The 21950-nt window shown below is 47.0% G+C and overlaps 1 protein-coding gene and 1 long non-coding RNA gene across 3 annotated transcripts in view; one reads left to right on the forward strand and one right to left on the reverse strand.

Annotated features, from left to right (window-relative positions):
- Nucleotides 1–470: 470 nt before the first annotated feature.
- LOC131479526 (uncharacterized) lies at nt 471–4035 on the forward strand. 2 transcript variants are annotated; one of them, XR_009244931.1, is made up of 3 exons: nt 471–593; nt 1977–2081; nt 3586–4035. It is a non-coding gene; the product is annotated as an uncharacterized LOC131479526 (long non-coding RNA). The 2 variants fall into 2 exon arrangements; XR_009244930.1 differs by lacking the exon at nt 1977–2081 and having other exon boundaries at nt 479–593.
- Nucleotides 4036–5491: 1456 nt separating this feature from the next.
- Nucleotides 5492–21950, reverse strand: part of FAM78B (family with sequence similarity 78 member B) — an 80595-nt gene continuing 64136 nt past the window's right edge. Inside the window, exon 2 of the mRNA XM_004589148.3 lies at nt 5492–6235. Within this exon, the coding sequence (XP_004589205.1) occupies nt 5713–6235 (523 nt within the window). The 3' untranslated portion in view covers nt 5492–5712. The remainder of the gene's footprint in view (nt 6236–21950) is intronic.

Below are 21950 nucleotides of genomic sequence, written 5' to 3' on the forward strand. Positions count from 1 at the left end.
CTGGGATGGCTGGGATGGCTGGGGTTCCCTGGACCTAACAGTCAGCACCCTTCCTTTTAAAGGTCTCTTGGAATTATAGCTACAGATTCTTCCCAGAGCTGCTTCTTACAGGACTATGCAATAGTCTCCTGTGACAATAGTCCCCTGGGGTTGGAGGAAGTTTACCCACAGCCTTCCGCTCTCTACAGAGGCCAGGACTCACCTGGCAGGAAAGGTGGGTTTCCCTGAGATAATTTCACATTTCCAAACAATGAATCCTGAGAGCTTGCAGCCAGCCCCAGGCCCTGTGGTTCTATGGAGGAAAGCACATAGTGTATCAGGTAGCACTCTAGACATTTTTGAGCTTTGTCAGACATCATCCGCATGGGCGCTCCTGACTATTGTGATGTTTGTTATGGTTGTTAGGGTCTTAGTTGACATGGGTGGAAAATGATGCCAGGGAAAGTGAAGCCATTTCCTCCATCAGTGCAGCTTGTCAGTTGGATCCAGAGGGTCTCAAGGCATGCTGTGAGGTCCCAGGCTCTGGCCTCCTACCTCAGAGCATCCAGGCAGCACTCCCATCCAGGGTGGGATGCTAGAGAAGTTACCTGAAGGTACAGACTTTGAACCCAGCTGAACCAAGACCCACCAGCAGGGCTTACCCTATCAATGGCATTCAGGGATGAATTAGCAGCCTTGATTGGGCTCCCTCTTCCAGTCAGCCCTGAATGAGGTGGAGCAAGGGATGGACAAGAGAGGAGGGAGCAAGATGGTCTGACAAAGGGGTAAAAGCATGCAGTCTAGAAGACAGAGCCTCAAGAACCACCAAATTAGTGTGAATTTGGGCAGGCCACTTGACCTCAACTTCAAGTTTCTCATCTGAAATGGGCCAATCTTCCAGAACTATTGAAGACAGGATAGTTGAATCTGTGCTGTATAAACTGTAACATGCAAATGGGAGTTATTGATAATAGCAATGACAGAAAGATTAGGCCCAAACTAAGGCCTCCCATCTTAAACAGGTTGTTCATTATCATTATGATTATTCTACACAAAGAAAAGTGAAATCCATCTGCAGAGCAGAGGACCTGTTCAAGGAGACTGAGGCTGGTGACGGTGTCTGCCATGGAAGGGTGTGTGGCTGACTCGGGTTCACTCCATCTTCCCAGATGCTTTGCTTGGGAATAGCCTGGAAATGACCTGTAATCTTGGCTGAGTTCTGGCCACCAAGCTGCCAAATCTCCTGCAGGTCTTCTGTGGTCAGATATCCTACCAGGGCTGCAGGAGCCAGATGTACTCAAGATCTCAAAAGAAATGAATAGCAATAAGTCTCCAGGGTAAAAATATCTATGTGCACTGAGCATGCTCACTCAGCTCCCTTCTATCAGAGTTATTTAGGCTTAATTACAGAGTTCAGGCATTCAATGGGTTTTTGATTAATTTTCTTTTCAGCTTGAAGACTGTGTGAGTGTGGTCGATGTGTGTGTGTGTGTGTGTGTGCATGCTTACATCTCTTTGCAACTCAGTTGGGAGCCGGCTCTGGCAAGGCTGAATGGTGCCCTCAATCCTAACAAGGATGTTTGCTGTGCCAGTCCGGGTGGGAAAGCCATTGTTTCTGCCACCTCCACAACACAGGCTGCTCCCACCATGGGGAGGAAGGTGGAGCTGCAGGGCCTTGCTCAGCTGGGTATTCAGCTGCAGGATGCAGGCATTCCTCTCCTTTTGTACTTGGGGTGTTTAAGAGATTCGGAGAGCAGATTTCCTATTTCACTAATTACCAGCACTGTGCTAAGAGCTGCCGAGTGACAGCCAGTTCACCCACACTGTGGGCCTTGACAGGCATTTTCCTGGGCCAGGCTCCCTGGGGGTTACAAGATTCTCCGCCTAAGAAAAAGTGTTTATTCTCATATTTTTCAATGTATCCACTCGGTAGCTGGGGAGGGCCTACGGCACTGCATGGTGGTGATCTGTACTCTCTCCTTCCTGATCTCTTTCAGTGCTCCCCAGGGAGGAAAAAGCCGAGACAGCATTGTTCAGTGGCAGAGTGTGAAATCAGGAGCCACAAGGACAATCTGAATCCTGTCTCTGGATGTTTCCTATCTGTATGCCTCTGGATATGTTGCTTAACCTCTTTGGTTTTAATGTACTATCGGTGAAGTGGGGTTAATAATAAAAACACTATTGTCTTCTTCACCATAATGCATGGGAGATGAGAAAATGTTTGTGGTAGTCTTTTATGAAACACTGTACAAATCGTAGTCAGAACTGCAGCTTGTAATTTGACTTTGACCTAGGAGAGCATCCCTAGCACCAGGGGAGGGAGCTATGAAAAGTCTATGGAGTAGGAGGTGGAAAGGGAACTTCCACTTTCCTATGTGCTCTGGGCCATGGATCTGCCTTGGGAATGTGAAATGCGCACCAAAGAGCCCAGATCAGGGGTTCAAACTTGAGTTGAACTTAAACACCTGTCACGCTGAAGGGGATTCTGAAATTTGTTTTTTAACATAATAGTAACAAGATTTTCTCTTCTTGAGAGGACAAATCCGACTGTAGTTTTTGGTGAATGTTTCAGGAATGATGACAATGTTTGGGTTGGACTCTAGGAAAGGCATGGGTTTCAAAGAAGTGTGACTGTCCTGGGAGACATTCTGTCTGGAAGACCAACACCCTCTCTTGGCGGGCTGCTGAGTAGCTTCATGAATTTGGACTGATGATTCCATTTTAGTGGGCTTTCGATTTAGGTCTACAGACCAAGAGATCTTAAAGTTGACTTCATTTAAGAATTTGTGAACTGATGAAATGCTCTTGCACACACAAAATTTCTGAACTCCTGTGCCATCAAGAAACTTGTGTGTGTGTGTATGGGTGTTCACATGTGGAATCCAAACATAGTTCAGAGACCACAAAACTAGAAACTAATCAAGGCACTGAAGCAGCCCCTTTAAACTGATGGCACCTGAGGTCAGGCTAGGATGGCAGGATGGAGGGGATGCTAGTGGTGGTTTCAAGGTGAATTCTCCCCTGGAAGAGAGCCTTTCATTTGGCAATATCCTGACTAAGCTGAAAAGTAATGATCCACACATTACAGAAGGAAAAGAGGTCATTTCCTTGTAAAACCATGATAATCTTAAAATAATTTGCTACAGGGCAATAAAGTGTTCTGGCAGGCTGACTTCAGGATTGAAGTCAACTGTGGTGTGCACAATATTATCAGTGGCAATAATGATGGTGGTGATAATCATATTTGCACAGTGCTTTTAACTTTCATGAGCACTTGCCCATGCATTCTTCTTGTTTTTCATTATTTAATTTCTCAGCAAAAATATCATTGTTGGCAATTTCTTTATAAACTCTAAAAAGTGCATTCCACCCCCCCCCCCAGGGGGAACACATCTAACAAAGAGAGCTGTGCCTTGCTTTATACAGATATGCCCTTGAAAAGTTATGTGTAAATACGATTGCATATGTCATAGTTTATCTGATTGGGCTAGGAAAACTTGAAAGCAGATAGCCTTGGCCAGGATTTTAAAATATATATTCTTCCTCATTACTAATCTGTTGTTTGTTACAATTGTGGATTTTCAAAACCAGATTTTTTTTTCCCAGTGGGGCTATACACATTAGATTACAGAATCAGCACCAGAAATCTCATGGTGATGGCAACTGATTCTCATGATGATGGCAACCTGAGCAAAACACTGGTGGTTCCAGAGCTGAGCAAAACAAGTCAGCTTTATACCTCAGCTGTGGAGCTGTTTGGAGCAACTCCTTGTACACACCAAGAAAGCATGGGAAGGGACAGAGGAATCCCACAGAACAGCTGAACTATTGCTAAATGGAATGTCTCCAGGTCTCCTGTGAATACCTGGCATGCCATCAGCATGCTGCTATAAATACCCCACTGTCAATAACTCATCTTTCAGAATAGCAGATGGTTGGGGTGCCGGGTTATATGACAAAATTTGGAGTGGATCTGTTAACACGCTCATTTTAATAAGTACCAACCCCTAGGACTAGAGACTGAAGGAAATTAAACTAAATGACTGTTTAAATCAAGTAATAAACAGGCTCCTGTTTTTCATTATTCATCTCCAAATTCTGGTAGAAGATCTATCTTGGTGGCTAACTATTAATCTAGCTTAGAACCTCAGTTTTCCCATTTTTGAAATTAAGCTTATACCATCTCATCACTGAATCTAGGATGACACTGTTATACTTTATGATTAGTCTGCCTGGGATAGGAGCTGAACAAGGAAAACAAAATACATATATATACACACATACATGTATGCATATATCATAATTTGTGCTATGGAGAAAAAGGAAAATTTCTCTCTTTTTAAAAGGTGTATTTAAGTTGGAACAGCTGGGAAAATTCTCACTGTAAATACTGGAAACTTTCTGGAAATTTTTATGTTGGTCAAACTAAAGGAAATGTGGCCTTTCAGTTTTATTGCTTGAGTCTGAGCAATGCAGGCCTGCTCAATGTGAGCAGCTTAGATTTTCATTAAAGTGTTCTGAAGTTAAGCCTTATGAATCTCTTTCCTACAAATGTTCAAGCTCTTCAAATTGAGCTTCTTTGAAACAGAGCGATGATAAAAAATATATGGATATTCAGTGTATGTAGTGTATATGCATGAAGACCATGGGCAAATACACAGGCACTTCTGGCAAATCTGCTAGTAATGATGCTGTATGCATCCTGGTCTGTGCGTAAGCACGCATGTGTGTATGTGCATTTTACATGTTCAAATCATGTGGAAACTATAAATAATGTGGAATAAAAGTACTGCCCTTATTTTTTGAAATGCTTTTGAAAAATCCACATGGATTGATGGTTTATCAACTGTTTTGTAAATTTAGGGCTAGTGATGGGAATAGAATAAACAGCTGTAAACAAAAGTTTTACTCTTGTAAATAAAAGTTGCAAGTTGGAAATTCACTAAAAACATGATCAGCCCAAATAAAAGCACTGTGAATAACAGCATAGTATCAAAATACTGTGATTAAAATATTTTGAATAAGTAATCTTTTGGGGGAAGAGGTGAGCAGAAGGAACCAATGAGTATGTCCATTGATTTGGTCGCATCAGCACCTTGGACAGTTCTCAGAAGGCTGACCCTCTTGGAATGGCACAGACACCAATTCTTCAGTTTGCTAAATGCCGCTTTGTTGACCATCTGATGGTCAACTAACAAACACACAAGTGGTAACCTGTAACGACAACTTACCCTTCCCTCTTCCCACTGCCCATTTTACCACCTGGCTTGAATGCCACCCATTTCCCCAGTACCCTCCAGACGAAGCATGGGACCATCTTACAAACACCTGGTGTGGATGTTTTCACTCCCACTTCTAATTGGTTGGGAAGCAGCATTTGCCACAGGCACTGTTTAGTTTCGTTTCCATCCCCTGCATCTTACAGGAAAGAAATGGTCAATAGTTCAGATAAAAGAATCATCTTGGTCAGCTCCAAAATATGGCTACTTGCATGGTAATCACAGCAAGTCTGTCAAATCAGTGATTCCTTTATTCCTAAAAGGAAGGGACTTTTCCTAAGGATTATGGTTCTACCACCCAAGGAGCAGCCCTATTCTTCACAGGTGCTGCAAAGGCTGGCAAACCGGGAGGTCTGCTTTGGCTCAGAAACTCAGTTTGGCTCCTGCCACTCCTGGCAACCTCACTGCGTGTCTCAGCAGCATGTGCTCCACACACAGTTAGGCCAGTCCACTTCTACTTAGGAGGGATCACAACCAGAGGTGGCCCCCGCTTGGGCCTCCACATGAGGACCTGGGCATCGTTGGCATTGGGCTTCACTAGTGCATTAGGGGGGATGGGTTCCATCCGGCTCAGGATCCGGGGCTGTTCCTGTTGAGTCCTGCCCACCAGGCGGGCCCGTTGTCCCAAGAGCTGAAGAGGGTCCACCTCAATGTCCACCCTCATCCTCCACTTGATGGTCTGCAGAATGATCTTCTCCTTTGTTGTGGTGTTCATGGCCACCAGCCAGGTAGTGAAACTTTGGTCCCTCTTGATTCTTGTCAGCAGTGGCACATTGCTGTCACTCACAGGCACTGCCCACGTCACACTTGGGTAGAAGTTGTCATTCATGCTGACGGAAAACCTGGAGATCTTATTGGTGGGGCCGGCCAGTGTCACAGTTTCTGTGGTGTTCCCATACCAAGGGTAGCTCACCCCATCTGAGTCACTGATGGCTTTCACTCGTCCTTCCCTCAAGTCAGGTAGTTCCCAGCTTGACCTGGTAAAGCACAAGAAAAGAAGAAACTGAATGCATTTTCAAATACTGGGAAGGTACCCACCACTTATGAACACACACTCAACTTGGGGAGAAATGGGCAATGCAGAGGGGAATTCAAGTCAAAAAGTTTTATGCTGTGATGTTTTGGGATTAAATGAAACATATCAAAACAAAAATAAAAATGCAATGCCCAAACAAGTTAAATAAAACCATAGCTGACCCAATTGAAAGCAGGAGGAGCCAAGAGGCAGTTGTGAGACCAAACAGCAAAACCAGTTGAAACCAGCAATCTGGAGGTTTTCCATTACAAGACATACTTTCTGGGTGTGTCATTTGTTAAGGAAGATCCAAAAGCTAAAATTTAATGCACCTAAATGAATGTCTCAGGTGGAAAGAACAAAAGAGGGCAAGTTCAAGGTTACACAGATTTCTTAGTAAATCGTAGAAGCAGAATTTCCACTGAATAGAGTTTGTTTAGATCCTAGCCACTTGCCAACCTAGTACTTAACAAAACATAGAGGGAGCAAAGAATCTAACAGTTATCTTCTGAAAGCCATCTGAATGTGAGAGTTGACAAGCCTGGTCTCTTACATGCTGCTTTCCTACTGGCTTCAAAGCTGGCCTTGAAGGAAGCTGAACTACTTAGTTTGACAAAGGGTGCCACTCTGGGCACCAGCCAGCTCTCCATGTCTGCCCCCTGACCTTTTACAGAAGGAGGGAGGACTCATGCTTCACTCTGAGCTCAGGTCTCTCCACCTGCCATAGACTGCTGCTTGTAACCATGGCTTATATCTACTGAATTCTCTCTATTCCAGCTTCTGGTCAAGTACTTTGTTGTTTCAAAGAGAAATCAATGCTTATTTCCATTTTTCACATGAGGAGTTGCAGGCCTAAAGATGTTAAAGTGCATGCCAGGGATCCTAAAGACTGTATGTATGAAGTAGAGTTGGAGTTGTCTGATTACAGGTGTGATGTTTTTGACCAGTCTAGCACATGTGCTGCCTCCCAAAGTGCCCTTCACATGGTGCTGGAGAAGGGAGTCAGAGTGGAGTGGACTCATGCTGATCAAGAAGCCAGCTGCTTCCAGAGCAGCCATGGGGAGATGGGGGCAGAAGGTGAGCTAGTACAGCTTGATGATGCAGCTTCCTATTTCCACTGCTGGAAGCAGGAAGGATGCTTGGTAATAATGCATAAGAATTTAATAATAAAAGAAAGAAATAAGACTGCTTCATCCATCAACTCAGAGGTAGTGACTTGTTTGATACACACTCCTTCCTCCTCTGAAGTTACAGAAAGGCTTTATACAGTGGTCTAAAATGGAGCTGCACGGTACACTTCATGCCATGGCAGTCAGCCCCAGCCTGAAGGAGAGGGAGAGTAAGGCTGCCTGGGGAGGAAGTGAGCTCATAGCTACAAGAGTCTTTTATTTCCATGCCCTTGACAATTGATGCAAAGAATTGTAGTGTCTCACAGTTGACAGAAACTAACGAGAATTGTCCTACCTAATGCAGAAAGTCAGAGCACATTCCACTGTAGCAGCAGCTGCACCAAACAGTCATTTCTTCCAATGCAAAAGGGAGTGTTATTGGAGTAGGATCTAATCACACTGGAGTCTGAGCTTGGAGGGAGGCCCAGCCTGCTTGCTGGGTTCATGAAATGGCCACACCGGGGCAGCAAAAGGCCCCAGTTAAACAGGCAAGACAATTATTCACTTATTTTCCATCTTATGTCGATGGTGTTTTCCATTCTGGGTGACCAGGCCATATTGGAGTTTGGGTTTCTCGTGGGATTGCAGGACAGGTATTCCCAGCAGTGCCCTGTACCAGCTACGGCATGCTGTTTGGGGAATTTGGTTTCTAGTGTTTTTTTTTCTTTCTGCTACAACACTGTTTCTTTTGGGACTGGTTACCATTCTGGTCAGTTTAGTGATTTTGCCCAGATTTAATGTTCATATTTCAGTCTTGCCCAGCACCATCTGAGCAAAGACTTGAGCTCAGCATTAAGAGGAACACCACAAAACCTAGTGTGGGCCAAGGCATTCTGAAAAACAGAGAAAATGCTTTAAAGGTGCACTCTTTGTCTCAGGATAGAAGGAAGAGACCACTTTCTTGGAGGATTAACTGAAATGGAGAAATCCAACAGGTGTCTTAGCCATCACATCAGAACAAGGCAGCTGGCTGGGTGTAGTCATTGACCATGTGGGGCTGGGGGTCCAACATTATAATCGTTTACTTTTCTTGTAACTTTGGAGAGGCTCTGTTGGAAATCTCTTGGGTCCAAGCCATGTTCTTGTCTGCAGTCCCAGAGATCCAAGAACCATATAGGATTTTAGAAATAGCCCGAACTAATTATGACTAATCCCTAGTGAAGAGTAGCCTTCCATGTGAAAATATCATTAATTTTAGTCTTTTTATAAAAAAATAGACACTAATGTGCACCCCAAGGCAGTAGCTTTTCTTTCTTTTTGCAAAAGAAGTTATGTTGATAAAATGCCTGACTGGCTTATGGGGCTGATAAAATGGCTTGGATAATGGGTTTCAGAGAAGTCTCTGAAAAAGTACCAAGAATGAGAGCTCCACTGGAGTCATTTGGTGACCTACAAAAGGGATGACTTTGAATAAGGGAGGCACTTTAAGTTCATGTGGCCCACACAGTACTCACTGCCCCCATACACTGGGGGGGAAGTGGCTGCTGCGCACCCCATCTTCCATTGTTCATTTTCCTCAGTGGTAAGGGTTTTTTCTGGCTCTTCCCACTCCCTTACCTAGATTTCATCCCTGGATTCTGCCATCCTGTGAAGTGTGCCTCATGAATGACACTCCATCTCTTTTCCTTCATCCTACTTGCACTGCCTCCTTTACTCCCAGCTCTCAGCTTCTCCTACCTGGTCCATTGCGATGACCAGTAACTGTTTCTCTTGATCCCTCTCAAATCCATCTTTTAAAGAAATAATTATTTATTTTTATTAGAAAGGCAGATCAGATTTACAGATAGGAGAGGCAGAAAGAAAGATCTTCCATCTGCTGGTTCACTCCCCAAATGGCCACAATGGCCAAGGTTGAGCCAATCTGAAGCCAGAAGCCAGGAGCTTCTTTCAGGTTTCCCAGATAGGAACAGGGTCCCAAGGCTTTTGGGCTATCCTCTACTGCTTTCCCAGGCCACCAGCCGGGAGCTGGATGGGAATTGGAGCAGCAGGACAGAAACTGGTGCCCATATAGGATCCTGGCACTTGCAAGGTGAGGATTTAGCTCCTAAGCCATTGCGCTGGGCCCATTTCTCCAATGCATCTTTTAGGCTATACAAGTGTCCATTTCTGCCAAGCTGATCAAGGACTTGCTATCCACAAAACCCTTCCAAGGCCCTGCCACACGGATGTCATAGGCATTACCCACATGATAAAATCTAATTTGCTTACCAGGACTCATGTGGCTCACTGTGACCTGGCCTTCCTGTTACATACCTCACTGTTTCTCACCTCTGGCCTTCTGCTTCTGCTGTGCCCTCAGCCCACGCTGTTCTTTCTCCTAGTGACGACTCATCTACCACCTCCTCCAGCAAACCTTCTCTTCCAGTAACCATGGATATATCCAATCTGCAGGTGCCAGATCATACTATAGCTGAGTGTTTATATGCCTGTCTTTCCTACTAGGATATGATGTCCCTGGTGGCTTGGACTGTGACTTCTTTTTGCATTACTGTTTAGTACATGTCTGGTATACAGTGGAACTTCAAAAAAAAATCTTTATTGAAGAAAAAACTACTTTACTGGAATCATTTTCCTGCCTATGCACCTGGAGTATGGCAGAAACTGTTAAAGAAAAGGGTTTTATCACATTTTATGCTTTATATATTTATTTATTTTTTAAAAAAGTGAACACTTGGCCCCAGCGCGGTAGCCTAGCAGCCAAAGTCCTCACCCTGCATGCGCCAGGATCCCATTTGGGCACTGGTTCTAATCTCAGCAGCCACGCTTCCCATCCAGCTCTATGTCTGTGGCCTGGGAAAGCAGCGGAGGATGGCCCAAAGTCTTGGGACCCTCCACCCAATGGAAGACCTGGAAAAAGCTCCTGGCTCCTGATTAGCTTAGCTTTGTCCATTGTGGTCACTTGGGGGGTGAATCAACAGATGGAAGATCTTCCTCTCTGTCTCTCCTCCTCTCTGCATATCTGACTTTCCAATAAAAATAAACAAATCTTAAAAAAAATGAGAACACTTACTATCCTTTTAGATTCTATTATGAGCATACAGCACTGGGCCTTGCCCTGAAATTTATTTATCCTTAAAGGGGAAGGGAATATGCCACATTTAAAAACATCTGAATTGGGGCAGGGGACAGAGTTGTGGTGCTGCAGGTTAAGAGAACCTGCTACTCTACTTCCTAGCTAGTGCTCTACTATGCTCCTTGGATAAATTGCAGAAGACGGCTCAAGTACGTGGGCTTCTGCCACCCATGTGGGAGACTTGGATGGAGTTCCTGGCTCCTGGGCATTGCAACCTCTTTGAGGAGTGAATCAGTGAATGCAATAAGTTACTGCTCCCCTCCCCTGCTCTCTCCTCCAACTTTGTAACTCTGCCTTTCAAATAAATAAATAAATGTTGAAAAACCCCATATCTTGTGCAGGTTAATAAGTATACATGTACATTATCAGGTCACCAAATATCTGTATACAAAAACGAGTGGACTGGGTTATTGCTGCGGCTCAACGCGGTATGCTATTGCCTGCAGTGTCAGCATCCCACATGGATGCTGATGTGAGTCCTGGGTGCTTTACTTTGGATCCGGCTCCCTGCTAATCTGCACATGAAAGCAGCAAGAGATGGTCCGAGTTCTTGAGTCTCTGAACCTATGTGTGAGACCTGGAAGAAGACCTGCTGGTTCCTGGCCTAACCTTGGCTATTGTGACCTTTCAGATAGAGAAATAAATCTTTTTATAAACGCTGGCACAGAACAAGCAATGCAAAGTTTAGAAACCCAGACACCTCTGCAGGCTGTGGCAGAGGAGAAGCTCTGTAAGGAAAGATGAATTTGGGGGAATAAAGATAGGCATCTCCAGGTCGGGGATTCCATCATGTGACATCCAGCATGAACATGGTGGTTCCAGAAAGGAGAGGCAAGGTTCCCTGGGAGGGCAGAGGTTGGGAAGAGGGAGACAAATCTGATTGGGCAGGGAGGCACCTGTTTGCAGGTGCGCTCCTCATGGGCTTAGGGCTTCATGCTTAAGTATTGGGGCTTGTGCTCAGGAGATGTTCGTGCCAGAAAGCACAGTGATGTGAGCAGGCGGAGTCAACAGCAAAGGGAGGGAACACAGATGTTTAGGAGCTTCTGAAACCCTCGAGGCAATCTTCACTGAGGACTTCAGCTAGGCTGGGGGGGTGAAGGAATGCAGAGGCAGAGGCACAGAGGAGATCCTACAAAGACAGACCTTGAGGGTTGGTAACCAACTAAACAGGAGATAACACGGCAGTCACTGCGAAGGACCAAGCATGGCTGACTGGGGGTGGTGTGTGTGTGTGTGTGTGTGTGTGTGTGTGTGTAAGCACTAACAGAGGTAACAGGCTGTCTTCCCATGACCAGGTGTGTCTCATGGTTAATTGTCATCCACCCCCATGCCCGGCACGATATTTCAGGGTGCAAAGCCTACAACTGCTTCTTTTAGAGACAGTGAGGAGGAGACACATTTGTCTTTGTTTCTTTTGCCCAGAACTGGGCTCCTTGCACCTGACTCATGGCTATCACTCCCATTTCTCTGTTTATCTCTTTCTCAGTGTTCTTTGCTCATTCTATCCTGAAGGGCCCCAGGTTCAGTCTTATGTCCTCTTTCCTACCTAGTCACATTTCCTTGGCAGTCTCATCTGATCTCATGGCCTTAGGTGCAATTTTTATCCTGACTATCCAAACTGGCATCTTCAGCCTGACCTGCTCCAGCAGGTACTGATACTCAACTCTCCATCTGCCAAAAATTCAAGAGTCTTGACCACTCTCCCTACTGCAAATCCTACTGATGCCGTCAGATATTACAATTCAGCTCCTTCCAGCAACCTCCCCTTGTCCCAGCAAAAACTGTCTTGCCTGGATTACTGCAACGGTCCCCTAAGTGGATCTCTTTGCTAATGTTTCTGGCTCTGCTGCCCAAGTCTATTACTCAAAACATACATCTTATTCATTACAGTGATACAAATAGTGAGCTCATATTCACTGCCTTTCTCCTGAAATGCCAGTCACAGTTGAAGCTGGACTAGGACAAAGCTAGTATCTGGGAACTCAACCCTCCCATATATGTGGTAGGGACCCAAGTACTTGGTCTACCAGCTCCTACCTCCTGGGATGTGCAGTAGCATAGAACCGTAATCAGGAGTGGAACTGAGATTCAAATCCAAGTACTCTAATACGGCTGTGGGAATCCAGGCCACTCATCACTCCCCCAGTCTATTGTTAACATGATAGCTATGTGGATCTTGCTTAGCTTATATAAAACCATGTCACTCCCATGGTCAAAACATTTCCATGCCCCTTAAACCACTCAGGAAAACTCGAAGCTGTTAACATCATCTGTGTAGTCTCACACAATGTCTCCAAGTTCTCTTGGATCTCATTTCCTTTTCTCTTTCACTAGCCTGGGATTCTGTTCTATATTGTAGTCACTGAGCACGCCAAACACTCTCCCCTACCGGGGCCTTTGCACTGACCATTCATTGTACCTGGAGTAGCCCTCCTTGGCATATCTGAAAGGCATGCTCTCTTTGCGTCTACTGTTCCTTGAACCAGTGCAAGTTTTCTTTCCAACCGCATGTAAAATTGCTACTTACTACCCCAGCACTCCCTACCCCCGCCATTTTTCTTCTTTAAAAAAATTTTATTGTAAAGTTATATATATATATATATATATATATATATATATATATATATATAGAGAGAGAGAGAGAGAGAGAGAGAGAGAGAGAGAGAGAGAGAAGGAGGAGGAGAGATAGAGAGGAAGATCTTCCATCCATTGATTCATTCACCAAGTGGAAGGCAGGATCCCGGAGCTTCTTCCAGGTTGCCCATGTGGGTGGAAGGTCCCAAGGTTTTTGGCCATCCTTGATTGCTTTCCCAGGCCACAAACAGGGAGCTGGATGGGAAGCAGGGCTGCCAGAATTAGAACCAGTGCCTATATAGGATCCTGGTGCATGCAAATTGAGGACTTTGGCTGCTAGGTTACTGCACTGGGTCCTTACCACCATTTTCCTTTTTTCCATAGCACCTTCTAATATATTGCATAACTTACGATTCTAAGGATCAGTTTGCTTTTATCTCACTCCCAAAACCCAAATAAGGCAGTGTTTTCTAATATTTTATTCACTGCTACACCTCCAGAATATTTATCACTATGTGTGGCACATGGAGAAGTTTGAGATTATTTGTTGAATAAATAAATATCAAGTTGATTTGAAGCCAGGAGTAGGAGATCATGAACTTCAGTTTGGACACCTGATGCTGTTGCCCAGTTGAGCAGACACATGACCACTGTGCGTTGCTGGCTGCACAGTTGGTGTGGAGCTTAGAAGTCAGGGCTGGGGATGTATATGTCGGTAGTCATCTGCACAGAGAGTTTCAGTTGATACAGCTTGTGATGGCAGGGATCGTAGGATGATCAGAGACCAAGAAGAGTCTGGAAGGCAGAGGAACAGCCAGGAAAGGGGGAGTAGCTTCCCAGGCAGAGAAGGTCACAGAGTCAACAGTGTCAAAAGCCACAGCAATCGAAGAGAACAGGTTTAAGGAAAACCAGGAGATCTGTTAACTGTTGAGGCAGCAGTGAAAATAGAGCAGTGGAGGTCTTTCTGTAAGGGGTCACGGAGGGAAGGAGCAAGCACAGTGAATTCAGGTGCTGCCTTGAAGAAGCTGGGTAAGGAATGAAGCAAGAGACAGAACATAGTGCCAGTCCAGTGAGAGTACTGAAGGCTCTGGGATCTCTGGAGCCAGACTGAACCAGTGCTACCACTTCTGGCTGTGTGAACTTAGCCAACTTGCTTGCCCTTGTGAGCCACTTTCCTCTTCCATAAAACAGGTGGTAACAGAACATACTTGGTCTAAGTTGGTGTGAGACTCAATGAGATAACACACGAGGAGTACTTAGTGCATTGGATGGTGTGAAGTGATCTTTAAGCTTGCGTACTGGCAGGTAACAGAGAAGGGGGGGCAGGGAAGGAATGACAGCAGCAGCCATGATCCCTTCCATGTGCAGGGCTTTCACATTCATGGCAAGAATTGTAACTGTTGTCCTCTGGCCTCTACCAGGCAAAGAAGTTCTGTGCCCATTGTCCAGGGTCATGCAGATGGAAAGCGGAAGTGTTAGGATTTGAAGCTGGATCTCTCAGATGACAATCCTGCCTTTTCTATTGTGACACACATGGGGGAAGAGCTCCTCTGAGGTCCTGGTCTCCTAAGTCCTTCTTCTTGGAAGTCTCCAGTGCAATGGACAGAGGAAAAAGCAGCACCCTTTGGACACCCGGGCTTCTGCTCCAATTCAAGAGCGTATTGGCCTAGTGCTGATCGCTCCTGTCAGTCTTGGATTCCTCATGTAGAAAATGGGCAGAGAAATAACCTCCTACACCTCAGAGCTGTTACAAGAATCAAGTGCTGATAGATGAGCACACGCTATGTAAATTATAACACACAATGTCCACATCACTTACATCCCATGCATTGCCTTCTCCTACAACTCTCCTCTCACTGTGACAAACAGTGTTTTTCTTTCAATCAGCCATTGACCGAAAGCTCACAGCTAATGGTCTTGCCAATGGGCCTAATAAGGAAAACATCGATTATTGTAACCTTCATGCTCTCTGCATCTCATGTATAGAAGAAACAGGCCAATCTCCACCAAATAAGCTCCTGTTCTCAATTCCATGCAAATAAGCAGTCTCTGAGTTAATGTCCAGGCTCCTTCCAGACCCAGCCAGGTTCCCCTAGTGCCCACAAACAGCAAAACAGCATCTCTGAGAGCAGCTCTCCTGCACCCCTCCCTGCCCTTGTTCCCGTCCCAGTGCCCCTGCAGGAGTGGAGGAGGCTGGAAGCAGCATTCTTTTCTTATTTTCTCTTAAAAGATTTTTAAATTTTACTTGAAAGTCAGAGAGAGAAAGAGAGAGAGAGATGAGAGATCGGCTGGTTCACTTCCCAGATGGCTGCAATAGCCAGAGCTGAGCTCATCTGAAGCTGGGAGCCAGGAGCTACTTCTGGGTCTCCCACGTGGGTGTAGGGTCCCAAGGACTTCGGCCACTGTCCACTGCTTTTCCAGGCCATAAATGGAAAGTTTGATCAGAACTGGAGCACCTGGGAACTGAACTGACACTACTATATGGAATGCTGGCACCACAGGTGGAGGATTAACTTGCTATGCCATGGAGTAAGCCCCAGCAGCATTTCTGGAGGCAAGGCATGGGCTGGCATGCAGGGGCTCGCGTGATACTAGTCCTCTGATGCAGTGTGGGATGGAAGTTGGGGGAATCACACATGGCTCGAGTGATACCAGTCCTCTGATGCAGTGTGGGATGGAAGTTGGGGGAATCACACATGGCTCGAGTGATACCAGTCCTCTGATGCAGTGTGGGATGGAAGTTGGGGGAATCACACATGGTGGAGCTTCACACCTGGAGAACTTCCTGGGCATTCAGTCAAGCAGAGCAGCCACTCTGCTGTCTTTTGACCATGAATTTCCTTATTGGACAAGGAGGCAGTGGGGCTCTGAGGAGGTGCCATTCCCACCCAACCATGCTCTGGGATCTCAGTCTTTCCAGCCCTATATGCACTCCTGCAGGGTCAATGTGGGCCTTTTTTCCAGGCCTGTATGCCCAAGGACAATGCAGTGCAATATGTGAGAATGACTGGGGTATGCACAGAGCTGAGGCCATATATGAAGTGTTCTCACAAACGTATGTGTGGCGGTGCCTCTCAGCATGGAATAGAGCAAGGTCCCAGACTGGGGGTTAGCAGTTCCTCTGATGCTCTATTCTGGCACATAACTTCAAGGAGCTGAAGAATTCCAAATTCAACCCAACCTTCAGGTTGTTATGCATCTATTTGTCCAGGCAGGAGGACAGAGTTAATTGGTTCAGCACTCCTTTAGTTTGACTTACACCTTTAAAACATGCAGAAAAAGTGGTACTTGAACCTTGCATATTAGGGATGGGCTCCAGGTGGGAGAGCTGTATGAATAGCTCTGGGAGCCTGGACAGTCTCCATCTGGAGGTTATTTTATTTTTATCTTGCTAAATGTAATTTTTACTCAGAGCCAGAGCCAGAGCGAGAGAGAGAGAGATCTTTCATCTGCTGGATCTCTCCCCAAAATGGCTGCAGTGGCCGGAGTTGAGCCAAACCAAAGATGGGAGCTTGGAGCTTTTTTCTGGGTTTGCCACATGGATGTAGGGTTCTAAGTCTTTGGGCCATCCTCCACTGCTTTCCCAGGCCATAAGCAGGGAGCTGGATCAGAAGTTGGAGCAGTTGAGACATAAACCGGTGCTTATAAGGGATACTGGCACTGTAGTTGGAGGCTTAGCCTATTATGCCATGGTGCTGGTCCCCAGCCACTGAGTCTTACATTTATAAAGTACTCCCACAAACAGAATCATATCCATTTTGTATGTCAACTGTATGAGGTGGTATCATTCTCTTTCCAATTATGCGAGAAGGAACCTGCTCAAGGTCAAACAGCTGGTGAAGGGCAGAACTGAGTGGTAAATCTGAGATCTGATCTTAAATCACATACTCTCTTGCGAGGCCTCCCTGCTACTGACCTCATGGCCATAAAACTATGAAAAAAAAAGTAATAACAGCCTTGGTTATCTTAGCTGATACATATGGCTATGACCACACCAGTGGTTAAAATGGTGGAACATTTTGGAACCACTGTTGTACAGTTCTCCGCAGGTCTACATATCACCTTGTGGCCCACCCCCGTGACGCTAATCCGACAGGGAATACGGGCCCCCACCAAGAACCTACTCCAATGCCAAGTCTGGGTATCTGCTCCAATAATATCCTGGGCTGACCCATGGCTTCCGGAAGGAAGAGCCTGTGGTCTAACCGCGGCGTTGAGCCTGCTCTTTAGAGGAATGCTGTGCACTGTGTTAACTTCAGTGCACTTAGTGGGGGAGGGACCAGGCCTCTCCCTTCTCTCTTCACCTTCATGGTTTGCACCTAAGGAACTGCCATGCAGTAGGCGGACACTTGGGTTAAAGGGATGCACACTTAGAATCCTGGTTCTTCCATCCACATCCAGGAAGGCCATGTGGTACCATTATCACGGATGGGCCACTGTGACTTTGTAGCCTCCTTCCTTCCTGAACTCCCTCCAGGAGTGGAGCTGGAGACAGCCTGTGGCAGGGAGGGGCAGGAAGAAGAGGACCTGGAACAAGCAGGGGTTGGTCTAGGCTGGGAGAGGGCAGTGGAGGAAGCTGGAGGGCAAGTGGTGGTTGGTCTAGGCTGGGAGAGGGCAGGAGAGGAGCAAGGTCAAAGCCCCAGGTCACCCGGTGGAGACAGGAAGCCCATTGTGTCTGGGCAGCCTCTAAGACACCAGGTCCCAGCCCTGGCCCTGGTCTGCGCCCTAATTCCCAGAGGGCTCATATCATGATTAGAGAGTTTTAAAATTAGGCTCTTCCCCATTCTGCACTGTTTATGTCAGCTTCCAAGGAGCCTGTAAATACTGCCCTCCCACCCTTCCTCTGCCGCCTCCCCTTCTGACCACATCCTTTTCGTCTTGGCATATGGGAGGCCCCCTTTTCCCACGGCAGAAAAGAGCATTACACGAGTCCTCGGTGTCAGGAGTGGCTCCATGTTTACATCGAGGATTTTTCGTTACTCTCTTCACGTTCTGTTGAAACTGAACTTCTTTTGCCTCACTGTGGTCAGTTCACCTCATGCCTACTGGGTTCTCAGAGGTCTCTACTGACACACTTCCGTTGTATACCCTGCGGTCTCTGGCCCGGGGCCAGTTGTCCGGCTCAGGTCTGAAGATGCTGAGCAAGGCTCTTTTCCCCACTGGCTAGGGCTGGGGAAGCAGGATGTGTGCGTCTTTGTGCCTGCAGTGTGCGTGTGCAGGCCCAGGCTGTGTCGCCGCCCAGGGTACTGCCTATCACCAGGCAGTGAGCACTGTTGGCTCCTGATGAAGTACAAGAGCCTGCCAGTCAAGGCAGAGTCCGATCTCCATCCTCCTGGGGCTGATAGCCCTCGCAAGAGAGAAGCACGCTGCTCTTATGTGTTTTGTGTGTAACCAGGGGTTTGAGGCTGAGAGCAGGGAGGTGCCCAGGGGAACAAGATCTGGAGGAAGACCTCAAAGGAGATGCGTTTCAAGTGGCAGGACCCCTGCCCTGTAATCCTCATCAACACATCTCTCTACGCCATCTCCTGTGTGGCTGGGATTGGTGCCTTCTCCAACTCTATGGCCACCACCCTGCTCCAAGACATTTCATCTCTCCCTTGGACTACGCAACACTCTTCTTACCAGGTCCCTTCCTCCATAGCCACAAAACTGGATTTTTCCAAACATGAGCTGGACATTGAGTCACTGCTCTGAAAACTCTGTAACAGCTTTCCACAGCACCAGTAGCATCCACATGGCATGTCTGGCCTGCTGCTTCTCCTGTCCTGTCTCCGTCACTTCCTGGTGCACTATTCCCACGACACTGATTTTTCTTGTCCTTGAATGTGACAAGCTCCTTCCCACCTCCAGGTCTTTGGACATGCAGTTCCCTTCAACTGGCTCTGTCTTCTTTTAGCTTTTGGAATGCTTGGCTCCATTTCATCTTCAATTTGTAGTTCAAAGTCACCTCCCACAAGGGGCCTACTGTAGGCATTCTAGCATGTTGCATTCGCTTGACCCATACTGCCATGCTCCCGCTAGACTGTGTGCATCGTGAGGACAGGCTGCATGGCAACTCCAAAGGAGCCCAGAGCAGGTGCTGCCATGGACAGGGGCAGCAACTGAAGAGTCGGCAGGCTGGCTGGTGAGGTGAGATTGCTGCAAATGGGCAATGGAGGTGGTAACACTGGACAGAGGGAGGGCTGAAGAGATGAACTGCAGGTCATTAGGATGAATCTCCCTGGGGCTTCTGAGGGCCTTCTTTCTGACAGTCAGCATGCAAGGCAAGCCTGGCCAAGCTGGGAGAGGCTGGAGGGGACAGGTGGTGATGCCGGGGAGCACCAGGGACCAGCATGAAGTCCAGCCCATGGCGGCTGACTGCATCTGCTACTTCCATCCCTTAAAGTCACACAAGTGGTGGGCAGAAGGGGGAGAGGGGATGAAGTTTCTTTTTCTTCTTCTTTTGGAATTATGCTGTTACAGGTATAACCATAGTCGACATTGAGAAAAGATAATAGTAGATGGATGTGTCAAAATGTGAAAAGTGGTATTCCAGGATTACAGGACTATAGATATTTTTCATCTTGACAAAGAAACAGAACAGATGGCCACACCTTCTGTACATAATGTGGACACTGCCATAGAGAGAAAGGATGCAGTCACAACACCCAGGAGAGACACACGCAGCTGCTGCATGCTTTTGTCTTAAGATTTCTCTGAGCACTGACTTGATTCTCATTGTGCTATATACTTCATGGGTAACAGAGAACCTGGAACACACACACCACCTACAATTCCACGGGGGAAGAGTTCTCAGTCTAAAAACTCCCTGCTCTAGAAACTACCTGCCTGGCCAAAGGCCTCTCTTTCGTGCCTTCTGGGTGACTCTGGGGGCGAGTTCCCCTACCATCAGACTCCGTAGAAACTGGTTCAAAGAATTGGCTGTTGAAACAGACAATCTCATGAGGAGGCTACTTCTACTTGATTGTTGGACTGATGATCTGGGTCCTTATGCTGATGGTGCCGACATCTTGGCTACAGAGAGAAGGCATTAACAACTTCAGAAATGAAAAATACGGTGATTATTCCAAGGGTAGGAGCTGCCCCTTGCAGAATCAAGGACCCTACAGGTGTTTCTCCTAGGGGTAAGAGGTCACGGGGGTCTCAGACAGCTCCTGTGGGTTTCAGACCCCATTCCTTCTCCTCTGTAGGCTCCTGGCACCATGTGATTGTTTTCTGAACAGTCTGCACCTGGAGACCTGGTGCAGTTCTTGGCCCGGCTGGGTGCTCTGCTTTGCTGGCTTTCAGACTTCTGACCTGCGTGTCAAGTAATGAGAAAGCATCCCTCCAGATGTACCTGACCAGCATCCCAGTCCCAAAGCCAGGCCTCCCTTTGCAGTCAAAAATCCTGCAGTGCCTGTAGCACGAAAGGTCTTGGCACTGTGTACACTGACCTCTTTCTTTCTTTTCTTTTTTTCCCTTGTGCTTTGTCACTGACTTGGAGGACATGCTTCTTGTTTCCTTGTGTTACCCAAATGGGTTTGTGCTGCAGAATCCTCTGGTGGACCCCTAGAGGATGCCACCTTGGGGTCCACGGATGGCAGTTGTTGTGATCTCATCCTACTTGACTTGGGAATCATGAAGGAAAACAAATCTAAAAGGTCAATGAGGAATTGATAAGGACAAAGTAGTTAAACCTGCAAGGTGAATTGGGAGTCATGAGCTATCCATTGGCAGAATGCACAAACGGACTGGAGCAGGTGTCCTGGGCACCAGATGGAAGCAGCACTGCCGGCCACCAGCAGCCCCCCCTGGCTTTAAGACAACATTCCTGCCATTCTCCAGCCTCCCTGCCCACAGTGAGAAGTGACTGAGACCAGGGCATGCCCACTGTCATCTTGTTTAAACCAAGCTGTGTGGGCCTCACTGACTTCCAGGTATTGCCTAACACCCATGCCCACCCACTTCACCATCCAGCCCTGTAGAAGTGCTTGCAGAGCTCAGCTGCACCAAAGGAGCAGTTCTGGGAGATGCACCTTGAGGACAGGCAGAAAGGCTGATGGGCCAGGGCAAGTCCTGATAGACCCCAGGCCCAGGCTATCAAGCCAAGGGTGAGGTTCAGAAGTGACTACTGAGTACTGTGGGTACCAGGGGGATTGATGCAAGAGGCTGGGGTGGTGGCTCCTGGGCTTCAGCAGTCTGGAGGGTCAGGAACCCAAGCAACCAGAAAGTAAGGTCAAGGTCAGAAAGCTGTCTGTGGTCAGGGGAGCCACAGAAGGAAACCACTGGAGTGAAAAGACTGACATGATCATGACAGACAGGGGCTGGACTTGCCAGAGCCAGCAACTGTTGACTCTGCTATGCTACTGCTGAGAAAAACAGCTGACATCTGCAGGACATCACTCCTGGCCAAGCATCCTACTAAGTGCCTGATTTGGCAACCTCAAAGTAGGGCACTGTGTCCTTCCTTTCTCTTCACATAAGGGAGCAGGGGTTCAGGCTGATCACCCGACAATGTCACTAAGTGAGGCGGTGGCAGAGCTGGCTGCCCCTTCTATCTATCTCTCCATGCCCAGAGCACCAGTTGGCTCACAAGTGGCCTTCGGGTTGGATAGGCATGATAGAGGAGGACAGAGCTCTGCTGGTCCCCCATTTCTTTCACTGGTTATGGACAGGGCACATGAGGGTGGGAAGAAGGGAGAGGCTTCCCAGTTCCCACCAAATTGTGTCCACAGAGGGAAGGGAAAGCTGCAGAAGTGGGAAACAGATGAGGCAGACATAAAAAACACAGAAAGGCAGAGGTGAGGTGGTCTAGTGGCAGACTTTTCACATCAGGGTTGGTTGTTTTGATGTACTTTGTGTGCTACTTCACTGCATGCTGA

This window comes from Ochotona princeps, chromosome 2 (assembly GCF_030435755.1).
Source record: "Ochotona princeps isolate mOchPri1 chromosome 2, mOchPri1.hap1, whole genome shotgun sequence".
Classification (NCBI taxonomy): domain Eukaryota; kingdom Metazoa; phylum Chordata; class Mammalia; order Lagomorpha; family Ochotonidae; genus Ochotona; species Ochotona princeps.